The 17,003-nt window shown below is 42.8% G+C and overlaps 1 protein-coding gene across 1 annotated transcript in view; it reads left to right on the top strand.

Annotated features, from left to right (window-relative positions):
• Positions 1 to 17,003, top strand: part of atg4b (autophagy related 4B, cysteine peptidase) — a 69,655-nt gene that overhangs the window by 27,927 nt on the left and 24,725 nt on the right. The window contains exons 3-6 of the mRNA XM_060835019.1: positions 6,358 to 6,429; positions 9,761 to 9,859; positions 10,255 to 10,356; positions 11,956 to 12,028. Coding sequence (XP_060691002.1) covers positions 6,358 to 6,429; positions 9,761 to 9,859; positions 10,255 to 10,356; positions 11,956 to 12,028 — 346 coding nt within the window. The remainder of the gene's footprint in view (positions 1 to 6,357; positions 6,430 to 9,760; positions 9,860 to 10,254; positions 10,357 to 11,955; positions 12,029 to 17,003) is intronic.

Here is a 17,003-nt window from a genome sequence, read left to right on the forward strand (position 1 = left end):
ACATGTGAGAGTGGGTGTGAAATATTGTGTTCTTATGAAATTATACTCTCATTTCTGTCATGCAATGGCTTCACTCCGCTGCACTTTTGCCTCCCCTCAACTTTCACCTCAGCAAGAGTGAGTTCAAATTCTACACTACAATACCCATGTTATATGTTATGATTTTTCAGAGCTCACCTCTGATAAATACTGTCTCAAAGGTACAGCATTATCATTCTCCAGTACTGGCATCAGTTCCCATCAGTTGAAACCCATTTCTGCCATACCAATCCTTGAGCCACGCATTCAAATATCTAATCTTATTTACTCTATTGCCAATTTGCTTGTGCCTCAGGTAGTATCCAGAGATTATTACCTCTGAGATTCTGCTTTTTAAATTTCCCCTAGCTGCTCATACTCACTTGACATAATCTTTTTCTTAGCTGTATCCCTTTTGCAGGTAACAATGCAGACCACAGTTTAAAGACTTTTTTTCTTTTTTCATATTTTTGATCATGGACCGAAATGGGAAGAGGACTGTTTAAAAGCCAAGGATTGGTGCACATTTGTTTAAAAGCAACTAACACGTGTTGCAAGTATTGTTTATTCAGCTGTTGTTCAAGCAGTGGAGGAAGTCTAGTTACAGACAAGCTAGAGCTAGTTGTGTTCAGGTGGAGTTTCAGCTGGCAATAAGTCGCTGACTTAGTCTGTGAAAGTCTGAACAGTTATCATGACAAAAACTTCTTGTCTGCTAACAGCTATATGATTTTCTCCCAGGTAGCTGAACAGCTTGAATGTGTGTATGTTTGAGGGAGAAGTCATTGTATCCCTGAAAGGGCAGGAGATGTCCCTAGTCTCTGGAATAAAAATAAATTCAGCCTGAAGAAAGCCAATTTATTTCTCCTTAGCAATTGCATTAAATGGTGTATTTTGTTTTGACCAGTAAGTCAGAAGAGCCAACTTGCCTATGCCTCCTGCAAGTGAAAGTACCTGGAGAAGGAAGATCAAGGAGCAGGATGTTCTGACAACCCAAACAATAATTTCAGGGAGTCCTGTGGACAGGAATGAGTCAACTGCCTTTGCAGGCTTTCCCCCTGACCACACCACCTAATTATTTTGCCTGTGTGTGTATGTAGGGGTAGTTTTATAAGTAAGTTTGCATTTTAACTAGTAGAGGTATATATCAACAGCTCATAATTGTTTAACCTTAGCTAGAATTTGTTTAATTGTAATAAATAGTCATTCTTGTTAAGTATGGAAATCTGTTCTGTGCTTTCTGTCAAGCTGGGTCAGAATTCTACATACATTATAAAATCTTTTAACTTTTGTGACGACTGTGGGAATAACAGGGCTTGATTTCCAACACGTTACCCCAGTGGATCCTTCCCCTCCATTCAAAGTTTCTCTCAGCTGAAGACTATATCCTTGACTTGGGCAGCCAGCAGGCAACACAGCCTCTCTCTTTGTCAGCAGAGAACTGTAGCAATTTGCTAAATATGCAGTCCTCTACTACCACTACATTTATTTGTACTCTCCTTCCCACCCGCCCCCCCCCCCCCCCACCCCCGCGGAATGCCCCTGTACCCCAATGCTGAGACCAAGTTGCTATTCTCCTTGCTGTCACCCACATAAATTGTGAGAATAGTGAGTTTTGCATAGATTGGTTCCTCCACTGCTCTCTCTGGATCTAAATGTGTCTTTCAGTCACATTCAATTATCCCTGACCAACAATGAAGTCTTAACGCATGTGACTGCCTACCTGAACAAAATGTCCAGGGTGGGGGGGAGAAGCCTTAGGAGATGTTGAGGAAAGAGATCAATCTGAGACTGATACAGTTGGGAAAAGAAACAAGTCAAACGTCAGGGCAGGCAGGAACAAAGCAGAGAACAAGGTAGGACTGAGAAATTAAACTGCATTTATTTCAATGCAAGAGGCCTGACCGGGAAGGCAGATGAACTCAGGGTATGGTTAGGAACATGGAACTGGGATATCATAGCAATTATGAGAGACATGGTTTAGGGATGGACAGGATTGGCAGCTTAATGTTCCAGGATACAAATGCTACAGGAAGGATAGAAAGGGAGGAGGGTGGGGCAAGAGAGGAGTGGGAGTGGCGTTTTTGATAAGGGATAGTATTACAGCTCTATTTAGGGAGGATATTCTTGGGAATACATCCAGGGAAGTTATCTGGGTGGAAGTGAGAAATTAGTAAGGGATGATCACCTTGTTGGGTTTGTACATGCCCCCCCCCCACCGCCCAGCCAATCATCAGCAGGAAATTGAGAAACAAATTTGTAAGAAGATCTCCATCATCTGTAAGAATAATGGGACAGTAATGGTAGGGGATTTTAACTTTCCAAGCATAGACTGGGACTGTCATGGTGTTAAGCATTTAGGGGTTTAGATGGAGAGAAGTTTGAGTGTGCACAAGAAAATTTTCTGATTCGGTATGTGAATGTACCAAATAGAGAAGGCGCAAAACTGGACCTACTCTTGGGAAATAAGGCAGGACAAGTGACTGAGGTGTCAGTGGGGGAACATTTTGGGGCCAGCGACCATAATTCTATTAGTTTTAAAATAGTGATGGAAAAGGATACACCAGATGTAAATGTTGAAGTTCTAAATTGGAGGAAGGCCAAATTTGACAGTATTAGGCAGATATTTTCAGAAGTTGATTGGGGACAGACGTGCACAGATAAAGGGACAGTTGAAAAATGGGAAGCCTTAAAAATGAGATAACGACAGTTCACAGGCAGTATGTTCCTGTTAGGGTGAAAGGCAAGGCTGGTAGTTGTAGGAAATTCTGGATGAGTAGAGAAATTGAGGTTTTGGTCAATAAAAAGGAAGCATATGTCAGGAATCCACAACAGAGATACAGAGATTGAGTGAATCCTTAGACTATAAAGACAGTAGGAGTATACTTAAGAGGGAAATCCAGACGGCGAAAAGGGGACATGAGATAGCTTGGCAAATGGGTTAAGGATTTTATAAATACATCAAGGATAAAAGGCTAACTAGGGAGAGAATAGGATCCCTCAAAGATCAGCAAGTAGGTGATGGGCGAGATACTAAAAACAGTATTTTGCATTAGTGGAAGTTACAGAATGTGGGGAAGTAGATGGTGACATCTTGAAAAATGTCCATATTACAGAGGAAGTGGTGCTGGGTGTCTTAAAACACATAAAGGTGGATAAATCCCCAGGATCTGATTAGGTGTACCCTGGAACTCTGGGAATCTGGGGAAGTGATTGCTGGGCTTCTTGCTGAGATATTTAGATCATCAATAGTCATAGGTGAGGTTGTGGAAAACTGGAGGTTTGTTAACGTGGTGACACTAAGAAAAGTGATAAGGAAAAGCAGGGAACTATAGACCGATGAGCCTGACATCGGTGTTAGGGGGAATCCTAAGGGACAGGATTTACATTTATTTGGAGAGGCAAAGACTGATTAGGGATAGTCCTCATGGCTTTGTGTATGGGGAATCATAGAATCCCTACAGTGTGGAAACAGGCCATTTGGCCCAAGTCCACACCAACCCTTTGAAGTGTATCCTGCCCAGACCTACCCAATTACTCTGCATTTCCCCTGACTAATGCACCTAGCCTACACATCCCTGAAAACTATGGGCAATTTAGCATGGCCAGTTCACCTAACCTGCACATCTTTGGATTGTGGGAGGAAATCGGAGTACCAAGAGGAAACCCATGCAGACATGGGGAAAATGTGCAAACTCCATACAGACAGTTGCCTGAGGCTGGAATCAAACACTGGTCCCTAAGACTGTGAGGCAGCAGTGCTAACCACTGTGCCACCGTGCTGCCATCATGCCTCACTAGCTTGATTGAGTTTTTCGAAGAAGTAATGAAGAGGATTGATGAGGGCCAAGCATGGATGTTGTAAGATGTGAGACCTGGTGTTATAGGCTTTCTTTATTAACTCACCCACTTCATTAATATCAGGTTCCCTTTCATTCATTCATAACTCTTTACTAACCCGTTATTTACAAAAAAACTGATTCATTCAGTCATTCGTAAAATTGCAATTCTGTAGTTTATTTTACTATCCAAATTTAAAAAACAACCCTTTCAAACCCATTACTGCATTTTCACACCTTATCAGCCCTTGTTACAAGCAGTATTTACCTCTGAGTAAGTGCAGTGTTCAGAACAATACCATCCCCATCAAGCCTCCACAAACTTTATAATATTAATCAACCCTTGCCAACCATGTCCTGGATCTGAATAGATTCCCCAGTTACCAAGTACCTGTTAACTACCTTTTAACTGGGCCATTATCCCTTTCAGAGACTAACTGACAAAACAGCGCTTCCATGAAATTGCATGAATGAATGAAACTCATACCGACAAATAGTAAATAAATCTCACAACCTAGCAGCAGTAATCAATTTAATGTTTTCTTAAATATAGGTACAATTTTTAACTTATTGAGAGCATATAGGCCTAGTATTTTTACTAACATTTTCCAATTTAAAAGACAAAAGGACGAGGTGTTCGACCTTTATGCAAGCAGACCCGACAGACACACTTAATCCCATCTGTCGTAGCAGCCAGCATATAGCACGTTTTAACCATCTCCTGTGTCCCCGGACACAAGCCTTTCAAACTTTTGTGTGCTACAGATAAAAAATGTGAACAATAGTAATGGAATTTTAATATATGTAAGAACTGTGTATCAAGGGGCTCATGTAAGAACCGTATTTCAGGATTCTATTGCCGCCTCGAATTTGTGCTACGATTGCTGAATAGAAGAGGCTGTTTCCGCCGCTCACCGATTCCAGTTGTTATTTGAACACGACCCCACAACTTGATTTATATGATCTTCAGTAAGGCCTTCAACAAGGTTCCTCATGGGAGACTGGTTAGATTACATGGAATACAGGGAGAACTAGCCACCTGGATACAGAACTGGCTCGAAGGTCGAAGACAGAAGGTGGTGGTGGAGGGTTGTTTTTCAGACTGGAGGCCTGTGACCAGTGGAGTGCCACAAGGATCGGTGCTGGGTCCACTGTCTTTTGTCATTTATATAAATGATTTGGTGTGAACATAGAAGGTATAGTCAGTAAGTTTGCATGTGATACCAAAATTGAAGTTGTAGTACACAGCGAAGAAGGTTACAACAGGGTACAACAGAATCTTGAGCTGATGGGCCAATGGGCCAACAAATGGCAGATGGAGTTGAATTTAGATAAATTCGAGGTGCTGCATTTTGGAAAAGCAAATCAGGGCAGGACTCTCACTTAATGGGAAGGTCCTGGAGAGTGTTGCTGAACAAAGAGACTTTGGAGTGCAGGTTCATAGTTCCTTGCAAATGGAGTCTCGGGTAGATAGGATAGTGAAGAAGGCGTTTAGTATACTTTCCTTTATTGGTCAGAGCATTGAGTATAGGAGTTGGGAGGTCATGTGCGTCTGTTCAGCCACTTTGGAATATATCGTGCAATGTTGGTCTCCCTCCTATTGGAAGGATGTTGTGAAAATCGAAAGAGTTTAGAAAAGATTTACAAGGATGTTATCAGGTTTGGAGGGTTTGAGCTATAGGGAGAGGATGAATATATAGGGCTGTTTTCAATGGAGTGTTGCAGGCTGAGGGGTGACCTCATCGACGTTTATAAAATAATGAGGGGCATGGATAAGGTAAATAGACGAGATCTTTTCCCTGGGTTGGGAGAGTCCAGAACTAGAGGGCAAAGGTTTAGGGTGATTGGAAAGATATAAAAGGGAACTAAGTGCCAACTTTTTCATGCATGTATGGAATGAGCTGCCAGAGAAAGTGGTAGAGGTTCATACAATTAAACATTCAGAAGGCATTTAGATGGGTATATGAATAAGAAGGATTTAGACGGTTATGGGCCAAGTGCTGGCAAATTGGGGCTGGATTAATTTAGGATATTTGGTCGGCATGTTCCCATGCTGTACAACTCTGACACAAGTGTAGTGCTGAGGAAATGGTGCATTGTCTGAGGATCTGTCTTTCTGGTGAAATGTTAATTCACGGCCTTATCTGTGTGTTGAAACTAAACCGTTCCAAGCTCCTGATTGTGAGAAATTGTTCTACCTCTTCAATGACCTGACTGATATTTCTCCACAGCCATTCCAATTATATAACACACCAACTTATCTCGTTACTGTTTGTGGGGCTTCCAATAGTGCTTATTGGGTGTCATATTGTTGACCAATATATCACTGATTATGCTATAAATGAAGGAACTATTTGGCTGTAAAGTTATTGGACTCATTTTGAGCGTATGCTTGCAATTAGATTATTCAAATTCAGTTTTCCTTTCTTCTTCAGACTTCTAGCCAAATGAAAATAGGCCAGTGAGTGTTGTTTTCATCTCTTTATTTTTTTCCTCTCTCTAGATAAAGATGAGATCTTTTCAGATGTCACCTCACGGCTCTGGTTTACATACAGGAAGAATTTCTCTCCCATTGGTAGGTGGTTATTACCTGATTACTTTTGTGCTTGGTTAATCCTCATCGCAGAAAGCGTTATGAAGGAAAAGGGAACTGAATATCTAAGTTTGCTGACAATACCAACGTATTTAGCACAGTAAATAGTATGGATGGAAACGAAGTTGCAAAAGGACACTGTAGGATTAATTTGGAAGAGTCCTGAGAAAGGGAGCATAACTTGAAAAATTAGATTCGGGTCAGAGGGGGTGATTTCAGAAAATTAATCTCCACACACAGTTGTGGAAATCTGGGACATTTGCTTCCAGAGCTCCCCTGGATTTAAGGTACCTGTTTGCCATGATCTAGATTAAAAACAGAACAGGCTTGAGGAGTGGAAAGATTGATTCCTGTTCCTGTGTTTCACAAAGAAGCCATTTGGCCCAACAAACCTATGTCTATGTTCCGAATGAGTCTGGATTAGAGTGGTGCTGGAAAAGCACAGCAGGTCAGGCAGCATCCAAGGAGCAGGACAATCGATGTTTCGGGCAAAAAGTCCTCGTTTTTACGTATGTTCCGAATGAGCCTTTGCCCAATCTATGTTATTTTACCCTATCAGCCCATCTTTCTATTCCTGTCACCTCCTTGCACTTACCTAGCTTTCTCTTCATCTATGACTTGTCACCACAAAGACTGCTTAAGGTAAGTTCCACATGCCTGTTCTGAAGAAGGGTCATTTGACTCAACGTTAACTCTGCTTTCTTTCCACACATGTTGCCAGACCTGAGTTTCTCCCAGCAGTTTCCATTTTTGTTTAAGATTTCCAACATCCGCAGTTCTTTGTTTTATCCACATGCCTATCGTTGTTCTAAGATATAAAGATTGACGCAGTTCTCACAATCAATGGTGAAGTAATTATGTTGACTTGCTGACTTCTAAGAAAGCTGTCTATTAATTATCTCTAGTGTGAATTTCCCCTTTGACATTGTTAATTTGAATTTAATAGCAAGTCAGGGCTTTCCAGAGCTTAAACAGTAGTGATGTTATCAACAAGTGTAAAAGGCCAATCTCAGTGGAGTATTCTGACAGAAAGCAAACCAGGAAGTAAAAGGCACTAATGATTAATCCTTCACTGTTAATCTAATTGTGCATTTACTGGCTCCCAAGGTTGCTGAGAGTTTCAGGAGTAATGACAGCAACTGCTGACAGTTTTGCTATCATTTGCTACTGTAAAACCCAGGCCATCATTTCTAAAGTAAGTTTTTAGAATCTTTAAAGCTGACTGGTTTGTCTGTGTGTTTCAGAGTCACAGAACTGTTACGGTCAGTTCAGCCCATCGTGTATTGAGGGACTTTATGGTGTGGCTGAAATTATGCCAACCTAAATATGTTATGTGGGGTACCCAATAATGCTATGAGTTTTGCGTTTGTAACTGTTAATTGTAACTTATACTGACCAGAATTTTCCTGTTAACTTGTGTTTTATGTTGATACTAATTTGACTATTAAAAGTAACAGTGGTTTTAAAAAAAAAAGTGACATCCTGCTCACTGGCTTTTCTCATTGCATCATGCAGTAAGTTTGTTTTTATTTGGTTTGTTGATCTTCACTGGGACCCTTACTAAATTAGGCCTGTCACATTGTCAGAGAGTACTGGTGTTTCTAATGGTTTTATGAGAGCTGGCTACTTAGGCTTTGCAAGAATAATTTCCTGGAATATTCCTGGTTTGCATTGTGACTAGGTCCCAGATTATTCCACTGGCCGCAGCTGAAGTGCCAGATGACTGGGGGATAGCTGATGTGAAGGTTGCACATTCTCCTTGTGACTGTGTGGGTTTCCTCCAGGTGGTCCAGTTTTATCTCTCAGTCCAAAGCTGTGCGGGATTAGCCATGCCAAATTGCTCATAGTGTCCAGGGGTTTGTAGTTAGATGGATTAGCTGTGGAGGTTGCAGGGATAGGGTAGGGGAGTGAGTCTGGGTGGGATACTCTATATAGAGTTGGTATGGATTTGTTGGGCCAAATACTGTGGGGATTCTATGAAAACATGCCAAATTAGTGTTCTGTTTTCAGTCTCTTCAAGTTGGTTTATCAGCATGAAGTTACAGGTCCTTTCAGAACTCATTAAGGAGAGATATTTGTCGTGGGAATTGGAAAGTGCCCTCCCAAAGTATGAAAGGCTCTTTAAAAAGCTTGTCAGAAGGCATCTGAGCAGGTGATGAAGCAGCTAAGAGACATAATTTTGAAGTCTGTATGGTTCTGGTCTTGTTGCTTTTTATCAGTGAAACATCGTAAAATTGATTTAGACACTTTTGTATCTCAAAGAACCAAAGGGTGTGTAAGTATGCTAAATAAGGAGCTGAAAAATATACTTTCAAAAGAATGAGTGAGGGTTATAAACAAAAAAAAGTGTTGATGTTCCAGTCTGGCAGCAACAGTGGAGAGAAAAACAGAGTTAACATTTTGAGTTGTAACGTTTCGTCAGAGTGAGAGTTATAGATGATTGACTAATGCTTGGTTTCATTCTACAGGAGCTACATGAAGTAGCTTAGTGTTCCCAAGACAAAATGGTAAAAACAAGGACTGCAGATGCTGGAAACCGGAGTCTAATTTAGAGTGGTGCTGGAAAAGCACAGCAGGTCAGACAGCATCTGAGGAACAGGAGGGCCTGCTCCTCGGATGCTGCCTGACCTGTGCTTTTCCAGCACCACTCTAATCTAGCCCCAAGACAAAATATTTGTGTGTAGTCAGATAGCATTAGGCCACAAGTCAGAAAACACCGACACGAGATACAAGGCCAGTGATGTGACCATTTAGAGACAAAGTTGTACAGCATGGAAACAGACCCTTCGATCCAACTCATTGATGATGACCAGATATCCTAAGTAAATCTAATCCCATTTGCCAGCATTTAGCCCATATCCCTCTAAATTACACCCATCCAGATGCCCGTTAAATGTTGTATATGTACCAGCCTCCACCACTTCCTCTTTCTGTACACACACCATCCTCTGCATGAAGACGCTGTCCTTGAGATCCAATTTAAATCTTTCCCCTCTCACCTTAAACCTATAGCATCTAGTTTTGGACTCCCCCATTCTGGGGAAAAGATCTTGGCTATTCATCCTATCTATGCCCTTCATGATTTTATAAACCTCTTAAGAACTAAACGGCGAAGGCTGTTAGCTGTACAGGTTCACTGCTGGGTCAGACAGCTGTGAAGTCTGTTTCCCTTTTATTTCCCGTTCTCAGGTGATTCTACATGTTAACATTGTTTGCCAAGTATTGTGCAGAAGAAATGTGTAGTATGACATGTTCGTTGTATGTGGTAATAATAATTCAGGTAAATATGTTGAATTCTTTTGTTTCTGGGCAGGTGGCACAGGACCGACCTCTGATAATGGCTGGGGTTGCATGTTGCGATGTGGTCAAATGATCTTTGCCCAGGCGCTCATATGCAGACATCTGGGTCGAGGTGAGTTTTGAGAACTGATCCCTAGTCAGTGGGTCTCTGGCTATGTTTAGAATGTGTGGTTATGGGTATGCAAGTTTGGGGTTATGTATAGTCTGAAATAAATTGTCCCATTATCTTTATGTCCCTGTCATGCCACTAACTGAGTGCATGGGATGGAGTATTTCACTCGGGGCCCTAAAATCCAATTATGTTGGTGATCCCTGAGGTTTGAGCTGGATTTCTCTTCTCTTTTCCTCTCATCCTCAACCCTGTCAGTTCCTCCACCCTCCAATGAAACAAAACTGTGATTTTCAACATGCCACAGATTGCCTGCTCATTCAGAAGTCCTTTGATGTAACTTTCAGTATCATTTGTGTTTTCTTATTTTAAGTTAATTTCCACTTCCTTATTTGCAGATTGGAGATGGGTAAATGGGAAACAGCAAAGAGATGAATATTATAATATATTGAATGCTTTTCTTGACAAAAAGGACAGCTACTACTCCATTCATCAGATAGGTAAGATATTTGACGAGTCTGTGCTCTACATGAACATAATGAACAAGGCTGTTAGCCCAACCAGTGACTTTGTCATTAATCCTGTATCCATTCATTACCTTTGTTCATCCAGGTGAGGTAGATTCCAGAGTGAGTTGATAATCTACAACTTGTTTCTCTCTTATAGTTTACTGCGCAGGTCATTCACTGGACATATTTAGTCTCCCCCTTCACCCCCCCCCCCCCCCCCCGCGCTCTCCCCCCCCGCTCTTCCTCCCGCTCATCTTCCACCCGCTCTTTCTCCCTCTGCCCTTCTTCTCCTTTTCCTCCCCACGCTCTTCCTCCCCCCTTTCCCCCACCCCCCGCTTTTCCACCTCCCCTCTCCCCCCAGCTCTACCCCTCCGCGCTCCCCCCTCCCCGCTCTTTGGCCTCGCCCCTGCTTTTCGTCCCCCCCGCTCTTCCTCCCCCCGCTCTTCCTCCCCCCGCTCTTCCTCCCCCCGCTCTTCTTCCCCCATTTATTTCCCCCCTTCCCCCCCGCTTTTTCATCTCCCCTCTTCCCCCCCCGCTTTCCCACCCCCACTCTTCCTCCCCACTCTTCCCCCTCCACCCTTCCCTCCCGCACCCCCCGCCCCGCCCCCTCCACTCTCCGCCCCCCCCCCACCCCCCCGCCCCCCCGCCCCCCCCCCCCCCCCCCCCCCCAACCACCCTCTTTCCCAACATCTTCTCTCCCCCACCCAACCTGACCTCAATTTCCCCGACAGCCATGATCACAGATGGAAGTTGGTTACAGAAAGGTTTTGTCCTACATCACAGGACTCACCAGAATGAAAGTGGAAACGTCTGACAAGTCTGTCTGATCATAGGCCATATTCTAGCAGCATGGACACAGGCAACAGAGCTTCATTAAGAAAAGTGTTCTGAGTTTTAGATTACTTACAGTGTGGAAACAGGTCCTTCGGTCCAACAAGTCCACACCGACCCGCCGAAGCGCAACCCACCCATACCCCTACATTTACCCCTTACCTAACACTACGGGCAATTTAGCATGGCCAATTCACCTGACGTGCACATCTTTGGACTTTGGGAGGAAACCGGAGCACCCGGAGAAAACCACGCAGACATGGGGAGAACGTGCCAACTCCACACAGTCAGTTGTCTGAGGTGGGAATTGAACTGGCAGCAGTGCTAACCACTGTGCCACCGTACCGCCTATCTTAACTACAGCTCCTGTCATTTAGTTTGATGAATATTTAGAAGTTTCAATAATTTAATATCTTGTAAACAGTTTCTTTGTAAACACTTTTTAAAAATATCAGAACAGGTGTAATCCAACACTATCAACCAAGTCTGTCCTCTTCTCAATTACATCAGCAGAGTAGGGGCCCATTGTGTCACAGAGCTCAATTATTTTTTATTATTTCCCTAATCATCCTGTTCAGAAATATTACACACCTCTGCAGCAGGTGGGAGCTGAACTCAGGCTTCCCACTTGGTGCAATCCACTGATTTCTGTATTATTGGGGGAAGAGGCTGGTTACTGGATACAAGGTGTTGATTGGGAATTTGCTTCTTGAAACCATTAACAATGACAGTAATTGTGCCTCCTTTGCCTTGGAGCAGCTCAAATGGGAGTTGGAGAAGGAAAGTCGATTGGTCAGTGGTATGGTCCAAACACTGCAGCACAAGTATTGAAGTAAGTATAAGTCATGACAAGAGCAGTATGAGAGAGGATGGTCACATCGTGAGTGACAATAGAAACAGCTTGTGGAAATAATTATTTCATATTATGTGTAAATGTTGTTTATCTCTTGCATATACATGTTTGTACCTCCTGCAGATCTGTTTCCTTAGTACATAGTTACTGGGATTCAATCAGGTCAAAACTTCATAATGCAAATATCCTGATATTTGCTCTGCAGCTTGTGTTCCACTCAGAGGCAGCTCAATCTGCGTAGGACTGCGTATGTTCTGGTCTGAAAGGGCAACGCACAAGCTTTCAAACTCCAACTATAGATCTTTTAACACACTCTGCATGTGTGTGAATCTCAAAGTCAAAACCTGACCCATCAGGCATCAATTCTATTTGATAGGAATGACTGACTGACTGTGTACATCTCTATTGTAATCCTAAAGAGATATAAGTAGCAGCTTGACAACTTGAACTTTGTCAGTAACCTAGTTTAAATGGCCATGCAGTCGCTGAAACATTTCCTTTTCTCCACCCCCCCAATCCTGTGAGGTAATTACATTCCTGTTCCTTGCTGAAACTAGCGCCATCTACTGCAGCCTAGAATTCTTGATCCAACAGCAGTCTCCAAGAATCAAGAATTCTTGTTTGTAGGGGTGAAGGGGCAACTCCAATAGGAATTAGGCCTGGAATTGTTTTAGCACCTTGTGATGATTCAGTTGCAAGTTTTGCTGCATTGGTAGTGGGTGCAAACTGATCTTCTGATTTTAGCTGTACACAAAAATGCTCTTCAGACAAAATCTGCTGATCAGCTAAAGTCACCCTTTGAATGATCAGTATAAAACACTGCACTTAATGTAACTGTTATATTCAATTGCCTTGTTGCAAGTTAAATTTGTCTTTTGAAGTAGAATTGCTGTGGTAACTGCTTGCAGAATTTAGTACTCAGTCAAACTCTTTTAACATTGTTCACAGTGAATAGGAGGGTATGTTTGTCAACATTTGAATGTTATTCATTAGGATTAACTGAGCATGTTTCATGCAGAATGATATTGGATTTGGTATTTGTTGCTACCATTAAACAGCTCAATATGTGAGGAGAAAGGAGAATGGGTATGGAAGAAGGGAATAATCTTGCAGGAGTCAAGCTGGTCAAGCTGAACTTTCTTCTCGACCACATTGCTAAAAAATGTCTGCCTACTGTCAGACAGTGTTTGCTTGTGTGTCATGCTGTTCAGTTCAGTTTCATTACTGTTATAGAGTCATAGAGATGTACGGCACAGAAACAGACCCTTCAGTCCAACCTGTACATGCCGACCAGATATCCCAACCCAATCTAGTCCCACCTGCCAGCACCCGGCCCATATTCCTCAAAACCCTTTCTGTTCATGTACCCATCCAGATGCCTTTTAAATGTCGCAATTGTACTAGCCTCCACCACTTCCTCTGGCAGCTCATTCCATACACGTACCACCCTCTGTGTGAAAAAGTTGCCCCTTCGGTCTCTTTTATATCTTTCCCCTCTCACCCTAAACCTATGCCCTCTAGTTCTGAACTATCCCATCACAGGGAAAAGACCCTGTCTATTTATCCCATTCATGCCCCTCATGATTTTATAAACTTCTGTGAGGTTACCCCTTGGCCTCTGACACTCCATGGAAAACAGCCATAGCCTAATCAACCTCTCCCTATAGCTCAAATCCTACAACCCTGGCACCATCCTTGTAAATCTTTTTGGAACCGTTTCAAGTTTAAGGGATTCATGCCATAAAATATCCGCTTTCTACGTGTGATTGTAATGACGTAGGCTACTTTGTAGTTCATAGAATGAAGAAGTGGGCATGTGAAGTAGCTGAAGTGTTTGGGAGACAAATATCTTCAGTGGGAAGCAAGAGGCAAAGCCTATTCTTTAGTATACTGGTGCATTAAATTAAAGTTTTGAAAAAAGAACTGGTGAAATCCATATTGTTCCCGTATGGTTGGAGGGTTCCAAGGTGGAAGATCAGGTGTTCAGGTGGTGAGGGTTTGGGATGAAGGCAACCTAAGACCTACATCACCTTGACAAAATGAAGGGGAGTTAAAGTTTTCAGCCACAGGGCAGTGGGGTTGGTTAGTGCAGGTGTCTCGGAGATGTTCTCTGAAATGATCCACAAGTTGGCGTCCTGTCTCCCCAATGTAGAGGAGACCACATTGGGTGCAAGGAATACAGTAGATGTTATGTGTGGAAGTACAGGTAAATTTCTGTTGGGTGTTGAAGGATCCTTTGGGGCCTTGGAGGTGAGGGGGGAGGTATGGGCACAGATTTTACAATTCTCGCGGTGGCAAGGTAAGGTGCTGGGAGTGGAGGGTGGGTTGTTGGGGGACGTGGACCTGACAAGGGAGTTACGGAAGGAATGGTCTCTTAGTCACATGGTAGGAGGTGTCCCATATGTAATGATAATATCTGTGTCGACACTCTGACAGTGTCTACCATGACAGGATTGTATGGTATTGTCCTGAAAGCTGGGCAGTTTGCTGTGAATGATGATCTGTTTGAGGTTTGGTGGTTGCTTAACGGTGAGAAGTGGAGGCATGGGGAAAATCTTAGCGAGATGCTCAACCTCATTGATAACGTGTTGCAGGTTGCAAAGAACATGGTGTAGTTTTTCGGCTCCTGGCAAGTACTGGACAATAAAGGGAATCCTGTCAGCTGCAGCTCGTGTCTGTCTCCTGAGGAGGTCATTATGGTTTCTCGCTGTGGCACATCAGAACTGGCAGTTGATGAGTTGAGCATTGTACCCTGTTCTTTTGAGGGCATCCTTGAGTACTTGCAGGTGCCTGTCACATTCCTCCTCATCTGAACAGATCCTGTATATGCATAGGGCTTGTCCATAGGGGATGGCTGTTTTAAAATGTTTCAGGTGGAAGCTGGAGAGGTGTGGCATCGTGAGGTTATCCGTGGGTTTGTGATAGAGTGAGGTGCTGAGATGCCCATCCTTGATGGAGATGCATGTGTGCAAGAATGAGACAGATAGTAGAGAGCAGTCCATGGTGAGTTTAATGGTGAGATGAAACCTTTTGACATCACTGTGTAGTTATTCCAGTGACTCCTCGCCATGGGTCCAAAGGAAGAAAAATGTCATCAGTATACCTGGTGTAAAGTGTTGGTTGAAGGTCCTGCGTAGGTCCCTTTTTTAGATTAGAATCAGTCTGAACATTGGGCACAGACAGCCTCACACAGGGCACCTCGCACCTTCAATGCATTATCTGGGCTAACATGGCATCTATTGTTAAAGTTCACTTGAGAATGTAACTTTAAAAAAAGTTCGGGGATTAACATATGAAAGACCTGAAACCAGCATGATCATTCTAAAAGATGAGAGACTTAACAAGCAATCCAGGGATTTTTCAATATATAATTTCAGTTACATCACACTAAACTTTTGCTATAAATTCTGTGTCTTACGATTTTACACGCCACAATCACCTGATGAAGGAGCAGCACTCTAAAAGTTAGTGCTTCTAAATAAACCTGTTGTACTATAACCTGGTCTTGTGTGATTTTTAACTTTGTACATCCCAGTCCAACACCGGCACCTCCAAATCGTAGCAAAATCATGTACAATTGCAGTAAGACTTTTTTCCTATTTATAGGTGAATCCTTTGAAGGCCAAACTATTATTTGTTTTCCTCATTGCTTGCTATATCTGCACGTTAACTTTCAGAAAGGAAAAGATTAGTCAATTTATTGGGAGCTTTCTACAGACCCCTTGATAACAACAGAGACACGAAGGAGCTGATTGGGAGGCAGATTTTGAAAAGGTGCAGAAATAACAGGATTGTTGTCATGGATGACTTTAACTTCCCTAATATTGATTGGAATCTCCTTAATTCAAATAGTTTGGATGGAGCAGTTTTTATCGAGTGTGTTCAGGAAGGTTTCTGACTCAACATGTAGATAGGCCTACTAGAAGGGAGGCCATATTGGATTTGGTGCTTGGCAATGAAACATGCCAGCAGTCAGATATCTTGGTATGAGAGCATTTCAGTGATAGTGATCACAACTCCCTGACCTTTATTATACTCATGGAGAGGGATAGGAGCAGACGGTATGGGAAAGTATTTAATTGAGGAGGGGGAATTGCAATGCTATTAGGTAGGAACTGGGGTGCCTAAATTGGGAGCAGATGTTCTTTGAAATGCACGACATAAATGTAGATGATGTTGAGGAAGGACTTGCTGATAACTCTGGACAGGTTGTCCTACTGAGACAAGGAAGGGATGGTAGGTTCAAAGAACCTTTGATGACAAGGAATGTAGAACATCTAGTCAAGAAAAGTAAGAAGCTTCCTTAAGGTTGAGGAGGCAAAGATCAGACAGGGCTTTGGCGGGTTATAAGGTAGCCAGGAAGGAACTGAAGAATGAACTGACGAGAGCAATAGGGGGCATAAAAATACTTTAGCAGATAGGATTAAAGAAGACCCTAAGGCATTCGACACTTATGTGAGGAACAAGAGGATGGCCAGAGTGAAGGTAGGGTTGATCAGGGGTAGTGGAGGAAACCTGCGCCTGGAGTTGGAGGAGGTAGGGGAGGTCTTTTTCATGAGAGGGACCTTGACGTTTCTGAGGACAGCGTGAAACAGACTGATATGCTCGAATAGGTTGATGTTAAGAAGGAGAATGTGTTGGAAATTTTGAAAAACATAAGGATGGATAAATTCCCTGGTCCAGACGGATTAGACCCTAGGATACTGCAAGAAGTGAGGGAAATGATTGCTGCACCGTTGGCAATGATCTTGTCCTCACTGTCCGCTGGAGTAGTACCAGATAATTGGAGGATAGCAAATGGTATTTCCCTGTCCAAGAAAGTGAATAGGGATAATCCTGGGAATTACAGACCAGTCAGTCTCAGGACTGTGGTGGATAAAGTATCAGAGAGAATTTTGAGAGACAGGATTTATGATTATTTGGAAAACCATAGTTTGATTAGAGATAGTCAGCA

Source organism: Hemiscyllium ocellatum, chromosome 13 (assembly GCF_020745735.1).
Source record: "Hemiscyllium ocellatum isolate sHemOce1 chromosome 13, sHemOce1.pat.X.cur, whole genome shotgun sequence".
Classification (NCBI taxonomy): Eukaryota; Metazoa; Chordata; class Chondrichthyes; order Orectolobiformes; family Hemiscylliidae; genus Hemiscyllium; species Hemiscyllium ocellatum.